At 40.9% G+C, this 26,107-nt stretch overlaps 1 protein-coding gene across 4 annotated transcripts in view; it reads left to right on the plus strand.

Moving 5' to 3' along the window:
* RABEP1 (rabaptin, RAB GTPase binding effector protein 1) overlaps window positions 1–26,107 on the plus strand; it is a 114,089-nt gene that overhangs the window by 68,054 nt on the left and 19,928 nt on the right. For all 4 annotated transcript variants that reach the window (XM_002826900.5, XM_054536053.2, XM_063717975.1 and 1 more), the window contains 6 exons: window positions 7,857–7,992; window positions 11,182–11,360; window positions 15,118–15,249; window positions 21,674–22,141; window positions 23,372–23,476; window positions 25,562–25,678. In XM_002826900.5, the coding sequence (XP_002826946.3) occupies window positions 7,857–7,992; window positions 11,182–11,360; window positions 15,118–15,249; window positions 21,674–22,141; window positions 23,372–23,476; window positions 25,562–25,678 (1,137 nt within the window). The remainder of the gene's footprint in view (window positions 1–7,856; window positions 7,993–11,181; window positions 11,361–15,117; window positions 15,250–21,673; window positions 22,142–23,371; window positions 23,477–25,561; window positions 25,679–26,107) is intronic.

Genomic DNA, 26,107 nt, shown 5'->3' on the forward strand with positions numbered 1-26,107 from the left:
CTGTCTCTACAAAAAATTTTTAAAAAAGCCAGACCTGGTGGTGCTTGCCTGTTGTCCCACCTACTTGGGAGACTGAGATGGGAGGATTACTTGAGCCTGGGAGTTTGAGACTACAGTGAACTGGTACTCCAGACTGGGTGACAGAGTGAGACCCTGTCCCCCATACCCAAAGAAAAAAAGGAAGAAAGTAGGAACAAAAGAAGCATAAGAAAATAAACAAAAACAATTGAAAATAAATGGGAATTTATCAGTAGTCTTGGTAAATGTGAACTGATACCTATGTTTAAAAGAGATTATCACATTGGATTGTAAAAATCTAACTTTATATTATTTGTAAGAGCTATGCCTAAAATCAAACCACAAGGTAAGACTGAAAATATTAGCCAGTTCTAGTGGTGTGTGCCTGTGGTCCCAGCTACTTGAGAGGCTGAGATGGGAGAATTACTTCAACCCAAAAGGTTGAGGTTGCAGTGAGCCATGATCATGCCACTGCACTCCAGTCTAGGTGATAGAGAGAGACTCTGTCTTAAAAGAAGTCCGGGCGCGGTGGCTCATGCCTGTAATCCCAGCACTTTGGGAGGCCGAGGTGGGTGGATCACCTGAGGTCAGGAGTTCGAGACCAGCCTGGCCAACATGGTGAAACCCCGTCTCTACTAAAAATACAAAAATTAGCCAGGCGTAGTGGCCACGCGCCTGTAGTCCCTTCTACTTGGGAGGCTGAGGCAGGAGATTTGCTCGAACCCGGGAGGTGGAGATTGTTGCAGTTACCTGAGATTGCACCACTGCACTCCAGCCTGGGCGACAGAGTGAGACTCTGTCTCAAAAAAAGAAAAAAATATTGAAAATTAAGGGATAAAAATATACCATGTAAATTCGAACCAAAAGAAAGCTGATATTCCAAGTGTAGTATCACAAAGATAGGATAAGGGGGGAAAAACCGCTAATAGAGATAAAGAGGGATCCTATCTAATAAACAGTTCATCAGTAAGATATAATAGTCATGAACTTGAATGCACCTTACATAGTCATGAAATGCATGAACTAATAATGACAATTACAAGGCAAAACTGACTTTCACAAATATAGTAGCAGATTAAAATTGACCTTTAGAGAATACAATCAGAAAAAATTATTAGTAGAGCTATAGACATTTTGAACTATCAGGTTAGTAATTTAGTTGTAGTTGACACACAGCACTCGGTATCCAAGAACGAGATGGTATCGCATACAGTACTAGAACATAATAGTTAAGAGCTCAGCATTTAGTAGCCTGGGTTACCTTGGGCAAATTACTTAATCATACTGTGCTTTGATTTTCTCAACTGTGAAATGGGGATAATAAGCCCACCTTAATAGTCACCATATGGCTATTATGAGGAACATATAAATTAATCCCTATAATAGCCACCATATGGCTATTATGAGGAACATATAAATTAATACCTATAAACATTTAGGATAGTACCTGGGACAAGGTATAGTTATTTTTAGATACATTATCTTAGAATTGAGGTTACGCAGACCCAATTCTGTAACTATGGGTTATTCAGTTATTTACATTAAAATGATAGTTAAAATGCTTGGACATGAAAAAAATACTCATGGAAAAAGTAATTACAAAATATTTAGAATGATGTGAATAATGCCAGATCTTTAAAAAAAAAAAAAAAAAAGTACAAACTGAGCCAGGTGCAGTGGCACACTCCTGTAATCCCAGCACTTTGGGAGGCCGAGGTGGGTGGATCGCCTGAGGTCAGGAGTTCGAGACCAGCCTGGCCAACGTAGTGAAACCCCATCTCTACTAAAAATGCAAAAAATTAGCTGGGCATGGTGGCAGGCACCTATAATCCCAGCTACTGGGGAGGCTGAGGCAGGAGAATTGCTTGAACCCGGGAGGCGGAGGTTGCAGTGAGCTGAGATCTTGCCATTGCACTCCAGCCTGGGCAACAAGAGCAAAACTCCATCTCAAAAAAAAAAAAAAAAAGTACAAACTGAAAATAAATGGAATGAATAATATAAACAATAGGAATTTGTGAAATAGAAAAGCAAAAGAACAATAGAGACTATCAATATAATGAAAAAATGGAAAAACTATAGACAAATCTCTAGTAAGACTGATCGGGAAAAATGAAAACAAAAATGAGACATCAGAAGTGAGGCCAAGTGTGGAGGCTTATGCCTGTAATCCTAGCACTTTGTGAGGCTGAGGCAGAAGGATCACTTGAGCCCAAGGAGTTGAGGCTGTGGTGAGCCATGATGGCTCCACTGCACGCCAGCCTGGGCAAGGGAGCCTGTCTTAAAAAAAAAAAAAAAAAAAAGAAAAAGACATAACTACAAATCAGTAGAAATTTAAAAATAACAAATACTATAAACTGTCACACAAATAAATTTGAAAACAGATGAAAAAAAATTTCTAATAAAAGATAATTAGCCAAAATTATTCCAAAACAGGAAAGGTAGTCAGTAATTATTAAAGAAAGTGGATCTAGAGTAAAAAATCTTATCGTCTCTTGCCTCCTGTCACCAAAAGACATTAAACTGTTGATTTTACAGGTAAGTTTTTCCAGACTTTCTGGAAAGAGCAAATTCTTATATTTTACAAACTCTCAGGGAATACAAAAAGATAGAAAGCTCTCCAACTCTTTTTATGAGACTAGTAGATCTTCACTACAAGTGAACAAACACATAGAAAGGTAGTATGAGAAGAAATTATAGATCTGTCTCAGGAATACAGAAGCTAAAATTTTCAGCATTGTAGCTAAAATAAAGGGGGAGAAATACATCATGACCAAGTAGGGTGTATTCGCAGAAATTTATCAGAAAATCTATCATTGCAATGTACACGTAAAATGATTGTAGAACAGCATTATATTCATTTTGGATTCAGAAAGGTATTTGAGAAATTTGACCACTCAGTAACTTAGTAAAGGGCTATTTATCAAACCTTTGGCAAACATAGTTAAGGGTGAATATTTAGCAGCCTTACCGTTAATTATGGGAACATTCTGGGGCAGGCCCATGCTCAGTAATTCAGAAATGAGGCATAAGAACTGGAAAGAAAGCAACGAGACTGATTCAATCGTCTGTATAAAGAAACCAGAGAATGTACAACAGATTGTTAGACCTAATAAGAGTTCAACAATTTGAAAGTTGTTCCAACAAAATCAACATACAAAGATAATTGTTTTTCTATGCCCCAGTGATAACCAGTTGAAGAATGCAGCGGTGGAAAAAAGATTGATCCTATTCACAAGAGTAAAAAAAAGAAAAAAAAAAAGAAAAACTAGTTACCTACCAATATAGCTAAATAAAGATGGGCAGGGTCCTTATAGACTACATAATAAATGAGGACCTGAATCTGTATTTTCCTGAATGAAAAGATAGAGCACTGGGCAGGGTACGGTGGCTCACGCCTGGAATCCCAGCACTTTAGGAGGCCAAGGTAGGGGGATCACCTGAGGTTAAGAGTTTGAGACCAGCCTGGCCAGCATGGTGAAACCTAGTCTCTACTAAAAGTACAAAAATTAGTCGAGCATGGTTGCAGAAGCCTGTAATCCCAGTCTCTCAGGAGGCAGAGGTTGCAGTGAGCTGAGGTCGTGCCACTGCACTCCAGCCTGGGCGATAGAGTGAGACTCTGTCTCTCTGTCTCTCTCTCTCTCTCTCTCTCTCTCTCTCTCACACACACACACATACACCATTATAAAGTAGACATTGTATCCCCAAATTTTTAAATTTTACTTAAATTTCAATAGGGTTTAATTAGGAACTTGATAATTCAGTTCTAGAAGTAGACTTCATATAGAGAAGTGAAGGAACAGGAACATACTTAGCAAAATTTTGAAGACAAGATGAGGAGAGTTGGCCTACCTATCAGATAGCAGGACCACAGTAAAGCTACTATAATTAAGACAGTTTGTTACTGGTTTAGGGATAAACAAATGGATCAATAAAACAGAAAGCCCAGAAACAGACCTATATATGTGTAAATTTGATATATGACAGGTGGCATTACAAATCAGTGGGGGAAGAATGGATTGTTAAAAAATACCCTTATTGGCTGGGTGTGGTGGCTCACGCCTGCCATCTCAGCACTTTGGGAGGCCAAGGCAGGTGGATCACCTGAGGTCAGGAGTTCGGGACCAGCCTGGCCAACATGGTGAAACCCTGCCTCTACTAAAAATACAAAAGTTAGCTGGGCATCCGCCTGTAATCCCAGATACTTGTGGGGCTGAGGCAGGAGAATTGCTTGAACCTGGGAGGCAGAGGTTGCAGGGAGCCAAGATCGCACCATTGCACTCCAGCCTAGGCGACGAGTGAAACTCCGTCTCAAAATTAAATAAATAAATAATTATCTGGCCATGTGCGGTGGCTCATGCCTGTAATTCCAGCACTTTGGGAGGCTGAGGTGGGCGGATTGCTTGAGCTTGGGAGTTCAAGACCAGCCAGCACAACATAATGAAACTCTTTCTTTACAAAAAAATACAAAAATTAGCCAGGTGTGGTGGTGCATACTTGTAGTCCCAGCTACTTGGGACGAGGTACAAGAATCACTGAGAATCACTTGAACCCAGGAAGTGGAAGTTGCAGTGAGCCGAGATTGGGCCACTGCACTCCAGCCCAGGAGACAGATTTATTCCTAAACCAGTAACAAACTATCTTAATTATAGTAGCTTTACTTCAAGTCGTACTATCTGAGAGGTAGGCCCACTCTCTCCACCTTGTTGTCTTCAAAAAGATTCTTTCTTTTCTTTTTTTTTTTTTTTTTTGAGTCAGGGTCTTGCTGTGTTGCCTAGGCTGGAGTGTAGTGGCGTGATCTTGGCTCACTGCAACCTCCACCTCCCAGGTTCAAGCGATTCTCCTGCTTCAGCCTCTCAAGTAGCTGGGATTATAGGCGTGCGCCACCGCACCTGGCTAATTTTTGTATTTTTAGTAGAGACGGGGTTTTGTCATGTTGGCCAGGCTGGTCTCGAACCCCTGACCTTATGTGATCCACTCACCTTGGCCTCCCAAAGTGCTGGGATTACAGGCATGAGCCACTGTGCCCGGCCCAAGATTTCTTAAATAAGACAAAAATATTGACTGTGAAAGGAAAACTGGCAAGTTTAGCTACATTATAATATAAAGTTCTTTGTTAAAAGATACTATTAATACAAAAAGTTGAAAAGAGAAGCTACAGACTATAAGAAGATATCAATACCTCATAACTGACAAAATATTAATATCCAAAATAATAAAAAAATTGCTAATTTGGCTGGACATGGTGGCTCACACCTGTAATCCCAGTACTTAGATTGCTTGAGACCAGGAGTTTGAGACCAGCCTGGGCAACATGGAGAAACCCTGTCTCTACTAAAAATACAAAAATTAGCCAGGCATGGTGGTGCACGCCTATAATCCCAGCTACTTGGGAGGCTGAGGCACAAGAATTGCTTGAACCTGGGAGATGGAGGCTGCAGTGAGTGTAGGTTGCACCACTGCACTCCAGCCAGAGCAACAGAGTGAGACTCTTTCTCAAAATTGCCAAGTCCACAAGTGACAAATAATTCTGAAGAAAAACAGGTAAAGTGGCCGAGCGCCGTGGCTCGCGCCTGTAATCCCAGCACTTTGGGAGGCCAAGGCGGGCGGATCACGAGGTCAGGAGATGGAGACCATCCTGGCTAACACGGTGAAACCCAGTCTCTACTAAAAATACAAAAAATTAGCTGGGTGTGGTGGCGGGCACCTGTAGTCGCAGCTACTTGGGAGGCTGAGGCAGGAGAGTGGCGTGAACCCGGGAGGCAGAGCTTGCAGTGTGCCGAGATTGTGCCACTGCACTCCAGCCTGGGCGACAGAGCAAGACACTGTCTCAAAAAAAAAAAAAAAAGGAAAAACAGGTAAAGTATAGCTAGGTGGCTCATGCCTGTAATCCCAGCTACTTGGGAGGCTGAGGCATAAGAATTGCTTGAACCCAGGAGCCAGAGGTTGAGGCTGCAGTAAGCTGAGATCACGGCACCACCCTCCAGCCTGGGCAACAGATCGAGACTCCGTCTCAGGAAAAAAAAGAAGAAAAAAAACAGGTAAAGTGTATGAGCAGTCGGTTAACAAAAGAGGAAACCAGAATAGTCAAGGAGTGTGAAAAGATACTCAACATTCAACCACACTAGAAATTGGGGAAATGTAAATCAAAGTGGGACATCATTTTACCCTAACCAGGTTGTAAGTGTTACAGAGAAATTGGTCGCATTCACCGACTACTGGTGTATGTGAAACTCTTCCATTTAAGCCACTGTTGTCAAATTGTCCTCCCAGTTGACTGTTTTTGGTTTCTCATGACCCTCATTGCTTCTCTGTACCTTCTCCTGCATAGATCCTGATACCATGTACATTTTTCTGAATAGGTAGCTTTCAGTGGTTGGTTTGCACCCTGTCCTTGTCACCTGGCTTTTTGTAGATGTCCATTTGTTGTTGGTTTTGGTCATTACAAGGTATGGAACTCAAAGTAATTCAAATACTATGTCACTACTGCCATCATCTTCCCAGGGTCCTGCTCAGTAGTTTTCAAATGTTAGAAATTCATTATTAATTAAACCAAATGTTTATTCCAAAAACTAATAACTGGTAGAATTAGTGGGTTATATACCACCATTTTAAATCTGCCATACGGACTCTTTTACCATCAGCTGAATTACCACCGTCTTCAGGTGTTAGAGAAAGTATTTCACGATAGTTGCGACTTCACCATTTTTTGTTCATGTCATGTGCTGGACTGTCAACCTTCAGTGAAGCATCAAATGATTGCTTAAATGGTCATTTAAACCTTTGACTATTATTGCATGATGGCCTAGGAATAAAGATAACTGAAAACAGTAAGCCACTTTAAGTTTGAAGAAATAGGAAGATAAAAGGCATGAAAAGGACCTTGAATGTGATATTAGATATAACCATTTGAAAAAGTTGAAAGTTAACTAAAGGGTTAGAATTTAGAATGGACAATTTATGTGACAGTCTAAAGTGACATAATCCTTGATTTTCTGGGGAAGAATTGCATTTTTGTTTGGTTATAACTTTCCTATATTAGACTATATTGTTACTATTTTGAGTATTACACTTAATTGATCAACAGAAAAAAAGCATTTTTTTTAAAGATGTGGTTTTATTTTATTGTTATTTTTTGGAAACAGGGTTTCTCCATGTTTCCTAGGCTGGTCTCAAACTCCTGAGCTCAAGCATTCTGCCCACCTTTGCCTCCCAAAGTGCTAGGATTACAGGCGTGAGCCACCACGCCTGGGCAAGATGTGATTTTAAAAAGTATTCTGCATTTGCCTTTAAGTCATTACAGTATGAGACTAGTTACTTGTTCCATTATAATTTCCTCTTTTTTACTTCCATCAGTATATGTATCTGTGAAAATATCTTCTTTTTATACATTTAAAGCATTTGGAATTCCCTCACCAGAAATGAAAGCAAACTTAAAAGTATATGGTATCATTTTTGTCCTTAGAAATTAACTACCGATTTAAAAAAGCAAAACATACCTGGTGTTACTGTTACGGCTGAAACAGATACATGCGTATGTTGATGTGGCAATACAAATTGGAACTACCTTTTTGAAAAGCAAGGGACAAAACTGTTATGTGAAATCTCAATTGTATATTTTATTCTGGTGGTATGATTATGGATAACATCTATTATGTTATTTTCCCAGTTTTCTATATTTTATAATTAAAAATTATAAATGTTAATTTATGTAGATGTAAAATGTAGATGTAAAAGTAAGTGTAAATTTTTTTAAGGCATAGCCAGAACTTACCATCATTTTGTATCTAAGATAGAAACTGTTGTAAATTTCAGTTTAATGGAATTGCATCTTCTTTCAGGTTAAAGAACTGAATCATTATCTGGAAGCTGAGAAATCTTGTAGGACTGATCTAGAGATGTATGTGGCTGTTTTGAATACTCAGAAATCTGTTCTACAGGAAGATGCTGAGAAACTGCGGAAAGAATTGCATGAAGGTAAATATACTGTATATTTTTATCTTTGTCTCTAAGAACCATATAAGTTAAATTGATGTTGACTAATAACAATGACAAATCTTAAAATAACAATGCAGCATGTTAGTGATTCAATTTAAGCCTTGTAGTTGGTTTAAATGTACTCATGCAAAGCTGAAATTATGGTTTTTCCTTCATGAGCTCAGTAATAATTTCACAAGGCAGCCGGGTGCAGTGGCTCACTCCTATAATCCCAGCACTTTGGGAGGCCAAGGCGGGCAGATCACCTGAGGTCAGGAGTTTGAGATCAGCCTAGCCAACATGGCGAAAACCCGTCTCTACTGCAAAAACAAAAATTATCCAGGTGTGGTGATGCGCACCTGTTATCCCAGCTACTCAGGAAGTTGAGGCACGAGAATCACCTGAACCCAGGAGGCAGAGGTTGCGGTGAGCCGAGCTCACACCACTGCACTCTGGCCTGGGCGACAGAGTGAGACTTCATCTCAAAAAAACAAACAAAAAAACCAACGTCACCAGGCATGAGCTCTGGGCAGAAAGATAATAAAGCTGGGAATTTCTGCTTCAACTACTTTTCCCCCCACACTCATTTTGATGGAGGTGTATTAGCCAAAGTGAAAATGGAGAAGGGCAGAGAGTGTATTCTGGAGGCCCTAAGTAACACCCTGTTTTTAAGGGACAATTTTGATTTCACTAGTCTGGTAGCACAGTGATACAGAAATTGACTCTATTTTCCAGGGGCGCATTCTTTCCCCACTAAAATATTACGAAAATAACCCAAACTTTGAGTGAAGTTTTGGCCTTCAGGAAACAGTTTCCAAGTGTGCTATTGCAATAAAAAGACACTCATATTCTTAAAGGTGTCCAAAAGAACTAGTTCAGTTTAAACTGTGTCCCTCTAACACTTCCAGAAATAATGTAAATTATTGAGACTACCAAACCTTCCTAATAAACCTTGAAAAGTATCTGAGAAGGTTAATTAAAATGAGGAAGGACATGCAGTAATTTCCATACTGAAACACTCACAATAAAAAATAGCGTCTTTTTTTTGAGACAGAGGTTCGTTCTTGTCGCCCAGGCTGGAGTGCGGTGATGTGATCTCAGCTCACTGCAACCTCCACCTCCTGGGTTCAAGTGATTCTCCTACTTCAGCCTCCCAAGTAGCTGGGATTACAGGCGTGCGCCACCACGCCTGGCTAATTTTGTATTTTTAGTAGAGATGGGATGTTTCTCCTTGTTGGTCAGGCTGGTCTTGAACTCCTGACCTCAGGTGATCCATCCACCTCGGCCTCCCAAAGTGCTGGGATTACAGGCGTGAGCCACCACGCCCAGCCCAGATAGCCTTCTTAAAAGAAGTTGTTCTTAAGTGGAGTTTTGGAAGATGGGTAGGGGCTTGTCGGGTAGTCAGAGAGAAGCACGCCATTCAAGGCCATTTGCATGTGATGCAGCTAGGTAAGGAAGTCTAAGAAAAGCAGTTCAGCACAATTAGAATACAAGAGGCAATGGGCAAAATGTGAGGTTGGAGCAGTAGAAACAGGCCAGGACATAGAGGTCTTATGCTAAGAATATTGGACTTGATCATCTGGGCAGTTCGGATCCTCTGAAGGTTTTTTTATTTTCTCTTTTTTTTTGTTTTGAGATAGAGTCTTGCCCTTGTCGCCCAGGCTGGAGTGCAGTGGCGCGATCTCGGCTCACTGCAAGCTCTGCCTCCTAGGTTCACGCCATTCTCCTGCCTCAGCCTCCCACGTAGCTGGGACTACAGGCGCCCGCCATCATGCCCGGCTAATTTTTTTGTATTTTTAGTAGAGACGGGGTTTCACTGTGTTAGCCAGGATGGTCTCGATCCCCTGACCTCGTGATCCGCCCACCTCGGCCTCCTAGAGTGGTGGGATTACAGGCATGAGCCACTGCGCCCGGCCTATTTTCTCTTAAATAATAGTTTTATTAAGATAAAATTTGCATGCCATAAAGTTCACTTGTTAAAGTATACAATTCAGTAGTTTTTAATATATTCACAAAATTGTGCCCCGTCACCACGTCTAATTCCAAAACATTTTCATTACCTCAAAAAGAAATCCTGTACCCATTTACCATCACTTCCTATGTCTCTACCTCCAGCCCTTGGCAACCACTGATCTACTTTCTATCTCTGTGGACTTGCCTATTCTGGTTTGATGTGAATGGGATTTTATAATATGTGCCTTTTTGTGTCTGGCTTCAATGAAGGGTTTTAGACTGGAGAGTGGTGATACTAGTTTTGCGTTTTAGAAAGTTCAGTCTAATAGCACTGTGGTGAATAGAATAGGGAGGGCAAGACTGAGGGCAGAAGCATAAAAAAGGGGCCTCTGTTGTAGTTGTTTAAGTCATAAGTGCTGGTCTAAGGCAGAAGCCAGAAGATAGATGTGTCATATTCCAGAGGAGGCCGAATTAGCAGGTCTCTGTCATAGTTGAATATGTTGGGGTGAGGAAAAATGAGAAGTATGAGTTGGCTTGGGTGGCTTGGTAGATGGGTAGATAGATCATGCTACCTATTCTCTTTTTGGTAGAAGATGGCTGAGCTGATGAGTATCAACAACACGTACATTTTACAAAGATTCCTTGACTTGTCATAAGAAATATATTAACCGGACCCAACGAGGATTTCTGGATAACAGATTTATCAGAATGTATTAAACACAATTAGGAGTGTTTATTCCACCTTTGGCCTTTGGAGCAATGTTTCCCAAAGTATATTCCCTAGAGTACTTGTTATTTGAGTTGTACTGTGAAAAGTGATTTTTTTTCTTTTGTCAAATAAATTTGGGAAAGGCTATATTATATATCACCTTCCAAGAAAACACAGACATAATTAAGACCCCAAGTTCAAAGTCCTGCAGTAAAGAAATCTTTAAAAATTTATTTGGAGGAGCCTTTGCAAAATAACAATAATAATAAATTTCTCCCTTTAACTTGAAGTTTCTAAGACTTACTAAGAACAGAAATCTTTCTTTGCTGTATTCCTAGGAGTACGCTTTGGGAGACTCTGCTTTAAAGAGATAGTATGGGGATAGGTTGCCCCTTGGTCCGGCCAAGGACCGAATCCTAGGGATGTGGACCATTGGTCAGACCTAGGCTAGGAACCTTGTGCTAAAGAAATTACCTACCATTAAAATTCAGTGTTTTTGATTTGTGGTGGGGGGGGTTCCTAAACAGTTTGCCATCTCTTGGAGCAAGAGCGACAACAACACAACCAGTTAAAACATACGTGGCAGAAGGCCAATGACCAGTTTCTGGAATCTCAGCGTTTACTAATGAGAGACATGCAGCGAATGGAGATTGTGCTAACTTCAGAACAGCTCCGACAAGTTGAAGAACTGAAGAAGAAAGATCAGGTGAATAGAAGTTTTTAGGACTGATTTGCTTTGTCAGTAATGTCCCCCACCACATGTGATTGCATTACCTTATGTGTATTAGAGACTGACTTAAGCTGCAACAAGGTGAGAAGGTGATATGTGCCACTTTTAAAAACATAACAGCTACATTTGAGGGGTTTCGTTTTTCATCTTTAGAAATGGCCTCCTCTGGGGGGTGGGGAAACTGATTTGGAAATGATCTTCAGTGACTGCAGGATGCAGCAGTGCATATTTCGGAGAAAATCTGTCTCTTCCGTGCTGACCAGTTCTCCCAGGCCGAGTCTTGGGTGACATTGCTCTAAAACAAGCTTGTCCAACCTGTAGCCCTTGGCTTTGAATGTGGCCCAACACAAATTTGTAAACTTTCTTAAAACATGATGAGATTTTTTTTTGCAATCTTTTTTTGTTTGTTTGTTTTAGCTCATCAGCTATTGTTAGTGTCAGTGTATTTTGTGTGTAGCCAAGACAGTTCTTCAGTGTGGCCCAGGGAAGCCAAAAGATTGGACACCCTGCTCTAAAAGCTCTACTAGGTGACATGATATGAAGGGAAGGGCTGAGTAATAGGAGGTGGCAGGTGTTCAGAGCGCTGCATATTCAGGTTCCTGTTTTCTCCTTATCTTTTAGTTATTTAAATTGCATGGATAATATATATATATATTTGTACACATTATCATAATTTTTTTGGTTTTAAATACAGTGAAAAAATAAATATAAAGTGATCAAGTGAAAAATCTTCCTTAACCACACCTCCCCTTGTCAGAAGATTGTTTCACCATTTGGTAGAGAGTCTTCTAAATCAGTTCTGTGTGTTTATGATATACATTTAGGGTGTAGTTTTCCTCTTATACAACTATAGTTATACTATAAATATTTATTCTAGGCAGGGCATGGTAGCTTACGTCTGTAATCCCAACACTTCGGGGGGCTGAGGCAGGAGGATCGCTTGAGCCCAAGAGGTCAAGACCAGCCTGGGCCATATAGTGAGACTCTGTTTCTACAAAAAAAAATAATAATTAGCTGGGCATGCTGGCATGTGCCTGTAGTTCCAGCTACTTGGGAGGCTGAGGTGGGAGGATCACTTGATCCGGGAGGCGGAGGCTGCAGTGAGCTATGATCACACCACTGCACTTCAGCTGTGGGTGACAAAGCAAGATCTTTTCTCAAAAAAAAGTGTGTATATTTCCCATAAGCATTATCCTGTTGTATGTATTTTCATATTGTTGTATTTTGTTCTTGACTGTAGCATGGATGCACTATATTGATTCTCCTTGCAGCGGGCATCTAGATGGTCCCCCTTTTCTTGTCATCTCAAACAATTTTGCAGCTAAATCCTTGACCATATTGTGTATGTGTGCAGATATTTCCCTAGGATAGCTATGTAAAAGTGTTCACTGCCTTTCTAAGTATCTTGTCAAACATTTCAAATTGCTTTATGTGACTTAGGTTAGATTTTGTTTTGCAAAGTTTCTTCTTCTTTAAATTTCCTTTTTATCTCTTAATTTGGACTCATTCGTCTTGTGTGTAGTCAAAGCCAACATAAGGATTCTTTTTCTTTTTTTTTTTTTTGAGACAGGGTTTCACTCCAGTCACCCAGGCTGGAGTGCAGTGGCACAATCTTGGCTCACTGCAACCTCCGCCTCCCAGGCTCAAGTGATTCTTCTGTCTCAGCCGCCCAAGTAGCTGGGACTACAGGCGTGCGCCACCATGCCTGGCTAATTTTTGTATTTTTAGTAGAGACGGGGTTTCACCACGTGCCCCAGGCTGGTCTCAAACTCCTGACCTCAAGTTATCTACCTGTCTTGGCCTCCCAAAGTGCTGGGATTACAGGCGTGAGCCACTGTGCCCCACTGACATAAAGATTTAGATTCTAAAGTACATATCTTATCGTGCCTCCCCTGCTGCCCATTAAAAGAGTCTAAACTTGGCCGGATGCCGTGGCTCACACCTGTAATCCCAGCACTTTGGGAGGCCGAGGCGGGTGGATCACCTCAGGTCAGGAGTTTGAGACCAGCCTGGTCAACTTGGCGAAACCCCGTCTCTACTAAAAATACAAAAATTAGTCAGGTGTGGTGGCATGTGCCTGTAGTCCCAGCTACTTGGGAAGCTGAGGCAGGAGAATCACTTGAACCCAGGAGGCGGAGGTTGCAGTGAGCCGAGATCACATCACTGCACTCCAGCCTGGGTGACAGAGCGAGACTCCCTCTCAAAAAACAAAAACAAAAAGAGTCTAAAGTTTACTAAGATGATCATTTAAAACTTTTCAACATTTATTGAGCTCTTACTATGTGCTAGCATTGTGCTAAGGCTTTATGTATAAATCTTTATCTCAGGTGGTTATCAAAAACTCTCCATAAGCGGTAGGGACTACAATTATACGGTTCCTGTGTTCTAGAATAGTAAACAGGCTGAGAGGTCATGTATGGCCCATCTGAGGCTTGAACAATCTCTGATTCCAGAGTCTAAGTGCTTACTCACCACCTCTTTCTCCATGTCCTTTACTTCTCATGTACCTGCCCATTTTTCATCCATATAAAATTACACAGAATTTCTCCACAGGCCTGCTTTTACATGTTTCTGTCTTTTGTATGTGCTTCCTTTCTCCCTGGAACCCTTAATTGTCTCTTCTCATGCAACTGGCAAACTTACCTTACTGATCTTTCAAGATGCAGCTGAAGTGTTAACCTCCTTTGGGCCTCCTTTGCTGGTTCCTTCAGATGAAATCAGTCATTGTTTTTCTCCTTCTTTAGAACCTTGTACATACTTGTATTGTAATTTGTCTCTCCTCACTAGGCTGTTTTAGGGGACATTGAAGGTATAAGGTATCTTACTCATCTTTGTTGAGTGAATTATTCTATCAACTTTAATCATTCCTTTTGTATTCATATACATTTGTTAATGTTTCTAATGGATGTGTAACATTATAAATACTTTTTTGGGCGGGGTGTGGTGTCTCATGCCTGTAATCCCAATGCTTTGGGAGGCCAGGGTGGGAGGATCGCTTGAGCCTGGGAGTTTGAGACCAGGCAGGACAACAGCGTGAGACCCCATCTGTGCAAAAAAACAAAAAATTAGCCAGGCATGGTGGTGCATGCCTGTGATCCTGGCTACACAAGAGGCTGAGGCAGGAGGATTGCTTGAGCCCAGGAGTTCAAGACCAGCCTGGGCAACAAAGTGAAACCCCGTCTCTACAAAAAATAAAAAAAATTAGACGGGCGTGGTGGCACATGCCTATGATCCCAGCTATACGAGAGGATGAGGTGGGAGAATTGCTTGAGCCCAGGAGGTTGAGGCTGCAGTGAACCATATTTGCACCACTGCATTCCAGCCTGAGTGTCAGAGCAAGACCTTGTCTCAAAAACAAATTTTTCATATTTATTTTCTACAGTAATCACAAGGAATGTTCTGTGTAAATTTTTTTTTTTTTCAAGGATCATTTGAAGAGGCGGTTTTGCTTTCTTTTGTTTTGCCTTATTTTATACAGTATACTTTTCTTGGAAGTTGCTTCCTGATTTCTTCTTTATACCAGGATTCTTAGTTTGTGCTTATAGTATTAAAATATTTTGTAATGGCCAGAGGCCCTTAGATGGGATTACAAAACAAAGAAGTGTTAAGTGTCCAGTTTTCTCGTATCATAACGCTCTGTTCTTTCTTATTTGTTTTGAATGGTTAAAGAACTATGTCACCACTTATTAAGTAGGTTACTTGGGTGATATGTATGTTTTTTTGTTCCTTTTAGGAGGATGATGAACAACAAAGGCTCAATAAGAGAAAGGATCCCAAAAAAACAGATGTTGAGGAAGAAATAAAAATACCAGTAGTGTGTGCTTTAACTCAAGAAGAATCTTCAGCCCAGTTATCAAATGAAGAGGTATAGTGAATCTATAATTAAAGTCATTATAATACACAATGTCAACAATTTTAGCTTATTCATACATCAGTTAATTACATTGTTCATATGAGAAGTGAGACGTGCATAGCTACTAGGTGAAAGTTAGATAAAAATGACAGTATTTATTTTCAGTTGTTTTTATGGCATTACAGGTAGCACTATTTGAAACATGTTGCAGCTTCATTCGCTGTCTGAAATAATTAGATGCTCTTTTTTCCAGTATTTCCAAAATTTAATGCATTAGAATAAACCTTTAAATAATGTCTGCAAAATCTTTTTTGATGTGAATAGTACATGTTGCTAATACTTGCCTTTTTTGTTTAAAAGAGATTATCTAAAGCGCTGAAATGCTTAACTCCCTGTAGCATATATATGAGTATTAACCAGTATTAGGTTTTCATCCCTGACAGCCGTGGGTGAGGTTTGGCAGATAACACCACAGGGTAGAACGTTTCAGGTACTAGGAATGGGTAGAGTAGAGAGACCTGGAAGTGTTAGGTGTCCTGTGGCCTTGTCACCTCTCACCCACAGTGTGGCAAGGGCCTCCTCATTGGGTTTCCTGCCTCAACCTGTCCCATTCCACTGCGTCCTCAGCATTACTGTCAAATTCATTTTCTTAAGTGCAGCTGCAGTCAGGCCCACTCCCCTACTCAAAAACTACCATTGACTCCCGTTACCTATATAATTAAGCACACATTCCTCACTCGGACAATTAAGGCCCTTCATCATCTGGATTACATTTTAGCCATGTTGGTCATCATCTTGGGCTATACTCCCACCTGGTCTGTTGTTTCTTCATTTGGAGTACTTTCCTCCCATTGACCTGCTGAGTATTGAAATCCTTCTGCTCATCTTTCAAAGCTCGTGCTGGTTATCTTGTTATCAATGAAAGAAATGCTTCTGTTATTGCCTTTAGAATAAAAACTAAGATCCCCCAAGATCCCTAGCATGGCATACAAGGGCGTTCACAGTTGAATGGCCCTTCTGGCCTCACCCACTGCTCTCCACCTCTCTGGAGCCAGACCTGTGCACTCACTGTTCATGCTCATGTGCCCTGTCCCTGTGGCTTAGAATCACACTCACTTCCCTGCCGCACCTCCTTTCCTGGCCTGGTGAATGATTGCAGTTAAATTGAATACGGGTCTTGGCTTTACTTTCAGGGGTATCATGTTTCTATTTACTTTGCAGATTTACTTTGAGCCATACATAATCTACATCCTGGTGGTTTATATGCCCATGCTTATGGATTGTTTGATGTTTAAGAAAAACTTAAAAAAAATTTTAGTAGACACTAAAAAGTGCTGTATATTGTAGTTGTTTTGTTCATTCTTTTTTCTGGGACATAGACTGGGAACCACTTGGTCTAATTCTGCTGAGCATTTTAAAAATATTTAGACTCCCAAGAGAATGTCTCAAGTTTTGGGTACAGCCAACGATTACACAGTGTTTTCATCATGTAGTAATCTATCCGGGAATGTTTGAAAAGCGGGAAAACAGGAAAGGGACATTTGTTGTGATTTACGGAGAGTATTTTTATTTTTTATTCTCTCTTAACATCTATAGACTTTCAGAGCTGGTGTTTTGCAGTTTGAATGTTGAATATAATTGTTTTGTATTGAGAATAATGACACAGCTCTTGGTTTAGAGTTAATCTGAAGCCTAGCTAACATGGTGAAACCCTATCTCTACTAAAAATACACAAATTAGCTGGGCGAGGTGGTGGATGCCTGTAATCCCAGCTACTCAGGTGACTGAGACATGAGAATTGTTTGAACCCAGGAGGTGGAGGTTGCAATGAGCTGAGATTTCGCTACTGCACTCCAGCCTGGATGACAGTGAGACCCTGTCTCACACAAAAAAAGTTAATCTGAGATGCTTTGGAGAGTTTGATTTATGGCTAAAGATATTTGAAATTTGTAGACCTCACATTTTCTTTAACCTGATGCTTATGCTTTTCTCTCTACAAAATGTTCATTATGGAAAATTTGGGAAGTATAGAAAACACCATACAGAATAAAAATAACTGATAGATCATCCTACCCAGAGGTAACAGCTAATATTTTGGTATATATCTCTTTCTTCCTTTCCTTATTTTCTTTTCCAGAGATAATACATATGTTAACATATTTCTTTTTTTTTTTTTTTAGATTTGAGACAGGGTCTCACTCTCACCCAGGCTGGAGTGCAGTGGCACAATCTTGGCTCACTGCAGCCTTGACCTCCCGGGCTCAAGCGATCCTCCTGCCTCATCCTCCTGAGTAGCTGAGACTACAGGCGTCCGCCATCATGCCTAGCTAATTTTTTGTAGAGATGGTGTTTCAACAGGTTGCCTAGGCTGGAACACATGTGTTTCTATTTGCACTTTTTTTTTTTAATTTGAGACAGGGTCTCACTCTCACCCAGGCTGGAGTGCAGTGGCGTGATCTCAGCTCACTGCAACCTCTGCCTCCCGGGTTCAAGCGATTCTCCTGCCTCAGCCTCCTGAGTAGCTGGGATTACAAGCATGAGCCACCACGCCAGGCTGATTTTTGTATTTTTAGTAGAGATGGGGTTTCACTATGTTGGCCAGGCTGGTCTCGAACTCCTGACCTCGTGATCTGCCCACCTCAGCCTCCCAAAGTGCTGGGATTACAGGCTTGAGCCACCATGCCTGGCTCTATTTGCACTTTTAAAACATAATCTAGATTATAACTACATAGTGTTTTGTGTAAATTTTTTCCCCCACTTAAATCTACTCTGAGGTTTTGGCACATCATTAAATGTTTTTCCCCAAAATGATATTTAGTAGCTGACAGAATTTCAGTGTGTAAATGTACCATAATTCTTTTAACCAATTCCCTACTAATTGATTTCTGCCTTTTTTTGTTTTTTTGAGACAGTCTTGCTGTGTCACCCTGGCTGGAGTGCTATGGTGTGATCTTGGCTCACTGCAGCCTCCACCTCTTTGGGTTCAAGCAATTCTCATGCCTCAGCCTCCCAAGTAGCTGGGACTACAGGTGCACACCACCACGCCCAGCTAATTTTTGTATTTTTAGTACAGACAAGGCTTCACGATGTTGGCCAGGCTGGTCTTGAACTCCTGGCCTCAAGTGATTTGCCCACCTCGGCCTCCCAAAGTGCTGGGATTACAGGTGTGAGCCACCGTGTCCAGCCTGTGCTTGGTTTTTAATTCATAATGGTGACTGAGTGATGACATAGGGAGGGCAATGCCACTGAAAAGAGTTTTGTGTTACTCACAGTTCTCCTGGAAGCAGAGGCACAGCACACCTTGCATGGCCACAGCAGGGAAGCACCAGAGGTGGTCAGGAGGCTGGAGCAGGAGCGAGAGAAAACCATGGGCCATAGCTATTATTGTGGTTTCTTTGGGAAAAGCAAAGTGGAGCAGAGTAGAGAGTTTAGGATTGGCTAGTAATTAATTCTGGCAGCCTTTGGGGTATAGGGTCTGTTCTTAGCTGTTTGGAACTGGCCCTGGCTTCATTTAGGGCAGGGGAAATACTGGCTCGGTGTGTGACTTAGGTAAGGGAGGTGGTTGGGATATGGGTTTGGGATTGAATGGTTTGTGTGTGAAAGGCGTGTTTACAGTCAGGTGAGTTGTTTATTATCTCTAGAAATTAGCTAGTCCTGGGAAGCAGTTTCTTCACAGCCAGCAAGGCCTCCAGTAAATCACAACATTATGAAATACAGAAAATGAAAAGCGTGATTAACACACTGATAGTCAAGTTGGTTCCATTTTTTACTACCATACAATTTTTCGTTATTATAAGTAATGTCATAATGTTATATATAATTTTTCCTTGTACAAAAATCATTATGGATGCATCTGATTTTATTTTATTTTTTAGTATAAGTTCTTAGGAAAAGAACTGCCTGGCCGGGCATGGCGGCTCACAAGTATAATCGCAGCACTTTTGGAGGCTGAGACAGGTGGATCATTTGAGGCCGGGAGTTTGAGACCAGCCTGGCCAACATGGTGAAACTCATCTCTACTAAAAATACAAAAATTAGCTGTGCATGGTGTCTGGCGCCTGTCGTCCCAGCTACTCACTGTGGCTGAGACATGAGAATCCCTTGAGCCCAGGAGATGGAGGCTGCAATGGGCCGAGATTGTGCCACTGCATTCCAGCCTGGGTGACAGAGCGAGACTCTGTCTCCAGGACAAAAAAAAAAAAGAACTGCTGAATTCAAGGATGTAAACATTTGTAATATATCATTGCCAATGTAGTCGTCTGAGGTGGGGTTTTTTGTTTTCTGTTTTTTGAGACAGGGTCTCGTTCCTGCCACCCAGGCTGGCTAGAGTACAGTGGCACCATCACAGCTCACTACAGCCCCGATCTCCTGGGCTCAAGCAATCCTCCTGCCTCAACCTCCTGAATTGCTGAGACTACAGGCATGTGGTACCATGCCTGGCTAATTTTTAAATTTTTTTGTAGAAACGAGGTCTCCCTGTGTTGCCCAGGCTGGTCTTGTACTCCTGGGCTCAACCTATGCGCTCCCACCTCAGCCTCCCAAAGTGTTGGATTTACAGGTGTGAGCTACTGCACCAGGCCTGTAGTCTGATGTTTTTCAAATGGCCCTCACAACTGTTCTATCCCTAGCCCCTTCCCTCTTTAGTATCACAGCAGCATTGTTATGTGATACATAGCAGTGGGTGTTAGGGTTATTTGTAAACTAACAGAATGGCTTATCCCAGGTTTTATTAGGATACTTACTTGGGATCTTTGCCATAGTAAGCTTAATATATATGAGATTTGTGTTCTTAGCCATTGCAGTTTCAGATGAGTAAAAATCTTTAAAAGGAAAGAATTTGAGGGATTAACTCAAAATTTGTCACCTTTTTATTACACCAAGAATATTTTTAAAACATTAAATAAAATAGGTTACATGAGCTTGCCAGTAACAACAACTGTATTCCACAGTCTCCTCTGGTTCATTGAAAAAAGGGCATTTAACAACAAAACATAGAAAGGATATTATGTTAAAATATTGTCATTTAAATGGAATAAATTTAGTTGGAAGGAAAATTGTTACATTTTTCTTTAAATAATTTTTCTTATTTCCCCACTAACTATGCAATTGCTTCATGTAATGGCACTAGTTTGCTTTTTGCCTTCGGGAATGTGCTGTACCACGTTGTTTAAAAATTGAGATAAAATTCACATAACATAAAATTTAAAGTGTACAATTCAGTGGCATTGCATATATACACAAATGTTTTTAGTTTGAAAACATTTTTATCACTCGCAAAGGAGACCTCATACCCATTAGAGTCACTCGCCATTTTCCCTTCGCTCTAGCCTCTAGTAACCACTAACCTGCTTTATGTCTCTATGGATTTACTTGTTCTGGACATTTTAAATAGATGGAATTACATAATATGTGACTTTTTGCATCTTCTTTCTCATAGTGTACAACATTGAACATGTTGATTACACCTTGCTGGAAAATACCACATTCTTGGGCCGGGTGCGGTGGCTCACGCCTATAATCCCAGCACTTTGGGAGGCTGAGGCGGGCGGATCATGAGGTCAGGAGAGCGAGACCATCCTGGCCAACGTGGTGAAACCCCATCTCTACTAAAGATACAAAAAATTAGCCGGGCGAGGTGGCGGGCACCTGTAGTCCCAGCTACTCGGGAGGCTGAGGCAGGAGAATGGCATGAACCCAGGAGGCGGAGCTTGCAGTGAGCCGAGATGGCGCCACTGCACTCCAGTCTGGGTGACAGAACGAGACTGTGTCTCAAAAAAAAAAAAAAAAAGAAAGAAAATACTACATTCTCGTCATTTCCTTTCTATTACTCTGGCTCCTCCTTTGCTCATCCCCAAAATGTTAGTCTTTCTCAGGGTTCTGCCCTTGGCCGTCTTTTCCTACACACTCATCCTAGGTGTTCTGATTTGCTGCTGTGACTTTAATTATCATTATATGATAGTTACTCCCAAGTCTGTATCGAAAGACTTCTGTGTCCCTCTGTCAAGGGAACATCTCTGCTTGGATATACGATAGGCACCTCGCGCTTGACATACGCAACGCTGAATTGCAGATGATGTTCCTCAACTCTTCGTATTTGGGAGCTCTTTGAGCTACCAGAGCATTCAGCACATAGCTGTAGCCCATCCTTTTATCACAGTATTATAACAGTCTGCTTACTTATCTTTTTTTTTTTTTTTGAAGCCGTATGTATCTCGAGGTCAGGGATTATATCTTGCTCACAGTTGTATCCTGAGGGCCTGGTTTCGTGTCCAGCATGTAGAAATGACACTTAGTAAATGTTTGTTCAATGAGTCTATGAAGGTAGCACATTAATGATTATCATGTGTAATGAGTGGCGGAATACATTTATTATAGTTTTTGTCTTTAAAAATGCAGAAAATTGTCTAACTTGGCCATATATATTTTCACATTTCAGGAGCATTTAGATAGCACCCATGGTTCAGTCCATTCCTTAGATGCAGACTTATTGTTGCCATCTGGAGATCCTTTCAGTAAATCGGACAATGACATGTTTAAAGATGGACTCAGGAGAGCACAGTCTACAGACAGCTTGGGAACCTCGGGCTCATTGCAATCCAAAGCTTTAGGCTATAACTACAAAGCAAAATCTGCTGGAAACCTGGACGAGTCAGATTTTGGACCACTGGTAGGAGCAGATTCAGTGTCTGAGAACTTTGATACTGCATCCCTTGGGTCACTCCAGATGCCAAGTGGGTTTATGTTAACCAAAGATCAGGAAAGAGCAATCAAGGCAATGACACCAGAACAAGAAGAGACGGCGTCCCTCCTCTCCAGCGTTACCCAGGGCATGGAGACTGCCTATGTGTCCCCTAGTGGTTATCGTTTAGTTAGTGAGACAGAATGGAATCTCTTGCAGAAAGAGGTGAGTTACCTTTCTTAACGTTTTTCCTCTTGCTCACGCTGAGGCACACTGGGAAGCTCTGGGATTTAGTGTTCATTCAGCAGACGGTTCCTGGAGTCAGTGCAGGCACAGGTTGCCAGCAAGTGGATATTAACCTGTGTCACCTGACCCTTGTCATAGTCTGCTTTGGCTGTTCCAGGTAATTATGACAGAGAAAGGAGCTAGCTAGTTAATCACAGTGAATGTGAACTTCCCCACCTGAACTCACAGCTCTCAGGTTGGAGCAGTCTGCCTGACTAGCATTGCTGAATTTAAGTTAGAGCAACCTGAATTTGGTTTGCTTTGCAGTTTTCTGTAATCTCAGTGTATTCCAGGATCCAGGCTTTCATCTTTCCTTTAGATCAAAAGTGCAATTGCCTGTCTGCTGTTGATGCTGAGAGTGGGTTTAAAGAGGGGTTGGGAATATGGGAGAGAAAAGAAACCAATCTTTGATGAAGTTGATTTTCCTCCTTAGAGAATTTGTAAATTCACAGGTAAGATTAGGAGATAAACACTTCGATTTTTGCTTAATGCTTTATAGATTACAAAGGCCTGATCTCTTTAAGCTTTATGATTATAATGAGGCAAGTGGGGCATGGTTATCCCCCATTTACAGGTGAGAAAACTGGCTGGGAAAGATAAAGTGAGTTACGCAAGTGTTCCCTTCGACTTAGTCGCAAAACCTGACTCCTGGTGCTTTCCTTGACTGAGGGCTGCTTCCCTTTAAGGAAGCCATGGGTCAGTAAGTGGAACAGCTTACTGAGGCCTGAAAGAAACTATTCTCATTGGTCTTATGTAACACATATGTGAGAAGGTGCTATTTACTAGTTTCGTACCTATTTTATAATTGGAGCTGGCGAAACGGTGACTTGGCACTGTTTTTATTTGTCTTTCCTTCCCTTTGGTTGGTTAGTATTAAACCATGAGTGCCATGGTATAGTACCTTTTGCTTGCTTTGTGTTTTCCTCAGATGTGATGTTTTGTGCCTCCTGGCGATAAATTGTGTCCCATGTGTCCTATCATACTTGTACTGGAGAGTTAGATTTTTTAGAATCTGACCCTATATTGTAACTTTTTGCCATAAGGCCCTGAAGAAAGTGTTACTTCATGTTCTACTGACTACCATTGGTAAGACTATGCACGTGTACCTCAAGTGTGTGATGTAGAATTATTTTGTTTTGCCTGATAAGAGGTAATTTTGGTGCCCTTCAGGTACATAATGCTGGAAATAAACTTGGTAGACGTTGTGATATGTGTTCCAATTACGAAAAACAGTTACAAGGAATTCAGATTCAGGAGGCTGAAACGAGAGACCAGGTGAGTTTCTTCTGGATGTGCCAAATTGGGTATCGTCGTTTTCATTGGATGTGCAGAATTAATTGCCCCCCTCCGGCCCCAGCCCCATTTACATTATGAAGCATATCCATCTTGTTAGGTTATGAAATAACCTGGTACATGCAATGGCAGTTACATTTCCAGTGGGAGCTCACCAGGACTCTGCTTTTGTTTTTTTTGTTGTTTTTGTTTGTTTGTTTTTTTGAGAGGGCGTCTCGCTCTGTTGCCAGGCTGGAGTGCAGGGGGGGATCTCAGCTCACTGTAACCTCCGACCCCCTGGTTCAAGTGATTCTCCTCCCTCAGCCTCCCGAGTAGCTGGGATTACAGGCACACGCCACCACCCCCAGCTATTTTTTGTATTTTTAGTAGAGATGGGGTTTCACCATGTTGGCCAGGATGGTCTCAAACTCCTGACTTCATGATCCACCCGCCTCAGCCTGCCAAAGTGCTGGGATTACAGGCATGAGCCACCGCACTCGGCCAGGACTCTGTTTTTGTATATCTGCACAGGTCAGCCTAGCTCTTAAAGGGACACTGCCTAATCTCTTCTACCCTGCCCCTTCCGCCTAAGGCCTAAAAGTGATTTTATGTACATGGAAAGTACTTTATGATAATGGAGATCTCAGGGAGATAAAAGGTTGATTGTTGCCTCCTATAGAATAAAGGCTTAATTGAATGTTATATTAATCAGAATTTGTGTCCTTCATTGCTTATTACTCATTTCTTGTCATAAATTTGTTGAATTAAGGTTAATAAGTTCCCAGAAATTAAGCTTTGGTAGATTTGGTATGCTGAGATCGATAAATCTTCAGTACTGTTTCAAACGCAGTGTTTAATAATGAGTACCTTGATAGCATTTAGGAAATAATGTAGAAATTCACGAGAGTAGGCTTGTAAAAGTCTTTGTAAGAAAGATACTTTTTCCTCATATTTCCAAATTGTTCTTTGGTTGTTATGAAGATTATTCCCTTAGCCTTCAAAATAACTTTAAGCCAATTAGAATGATGGTTTAATATTTTCAAATGTCATTGCTATTGAGTTCCTTCATATACTGTGTGCTTTACGCATAGATGTTTCAAAGGTAAATTTCTAAAGGTATTTGCAAAACTAATGTAGTTGGCCCCTGATAGTGTGGTGTAGGAATGGTTTTCATAAACATTTCAGTAGACTGTTTTAAAGCCTGGCTAAAAATTAGTCAGAAAAAGAAGTGGGAAAAAGGTGTTCATGGAGAGAAAAGATATACAAAGAACAGAGTTAGGAAAGAAAATGATGTATTCTAGGAAGTATTAGTAGTTATGTGGCTGGGCACAGGGGGTGATTGTTACAAAATAATGGGAGAGTAAGCTACAAAGGAAGGCCATGATGACATCACTTAGGGAGGGGTGATGATGGAAGAGATTTAAATTTTACCCTGAAGCCAGGCACGGTGGCTCACGCCTATAATCCCAGCACTTTGGGAGGCCGAGGCGGGCCGATCACCTGAGGTTGGGAGTTCATAGACCAGCCTGACCAACATGGAGAAACCCCATCTCTACTAAAAATGCAAAATTAGCCAGGTGTGGTGGTGCATGCCTGTAATCCCAGCTACTCGGGAGGCTGAGGCAGGAGAATCCCTTGAAGAGCAAGAGACTCTGACTCAAAAAAAAAAAAAAAAAAAAAAAAAAAAATTTACCTTGAAGACTTTGAGAGGCATTTAGAGTTTTAAGTAGGGAAATTATATTATTTCACTTTTACAAAATTTCTGGTGTTAGTGTGGATTGTAGACCGGAGACAGAGGATACACTCTAGTTAGGGAGAACAGTGTCATCATGGCCTAGAGGATCTGGGAGAGAAGCAGATGTTTTAAGATGAGATGTGTGTGAAAAATGATTTGTTAACTGTAAACCACAGTACAGTTGTCTCTTGAGGTCATTTATCTAATTTCTGTCTGAATTTAAAAATCTGTGGTGTTTCCCAGAAAAAGACATAACAGATTTTTTTTTTTTTAAATTCTGGAGTTAGATTTTTTAAAAAAAATTATAAAAGGATTCTGGTTTTTCTTTCTAATTGACTTTTAAAATGATATAGGTGAAAAAACTACAGCTGATGCTAAGGCAAGCTAATGACCAGTTAGAGAAGACAATGAAAGATAAGCAGGAGCTGGAAGACTTCATAAAGCAAAGTAGCGAAGATTCGAGTCACCAGGTAAGGGAGGGTTTATAGAGTGTGGCCCATGAGGGATGACTGGGTTATTTAAATGAAAGATTCAAAAAAATATAGTCATGTTTCTTTTGCCTTGAAGATTTGGCAGTTTTATTTTCCCTCAGGTAAAAAGATTTCTTACTGATCATTCTGTGATATCTGTTTTACAGATTTTTAAAGAATAACTTTTGAAATAATTGGTCAGTAAACGCCAGGAGGTTCTGATTCTCCTTTCCTTTTTTATTTGTATTAGTTAGGTTTTCCTGCTGCACTGGAAACTTGCTGACAAAGATACTAATTATTTTCTTTTAAACTTTTTAAAAGTATAGCAACATGAAAAAAAACCAACCATATACAGATGCACCAAACATACCAGAACCAACATCTGTGTAACCACCATTGAGATCAAGCAGTAGAATATTAGCTGGTACC

The sequence above is a fragment of the Pongo abelii genome, chromosome 19 (genome assembly GCF_028885655.2).
Source record: "Pongo abelii isolate AG06213 chromosome 19, NHGRI_mPonAbe1-v2.0_pri, whole genome shotgun sequence".
In the NCBI taxonomy this organism is placed as follows: Eukaryota; Metazoa; Chordata; class Mammalia; order Primates; family Hominidae; genus Pongo; species Pongo abelii.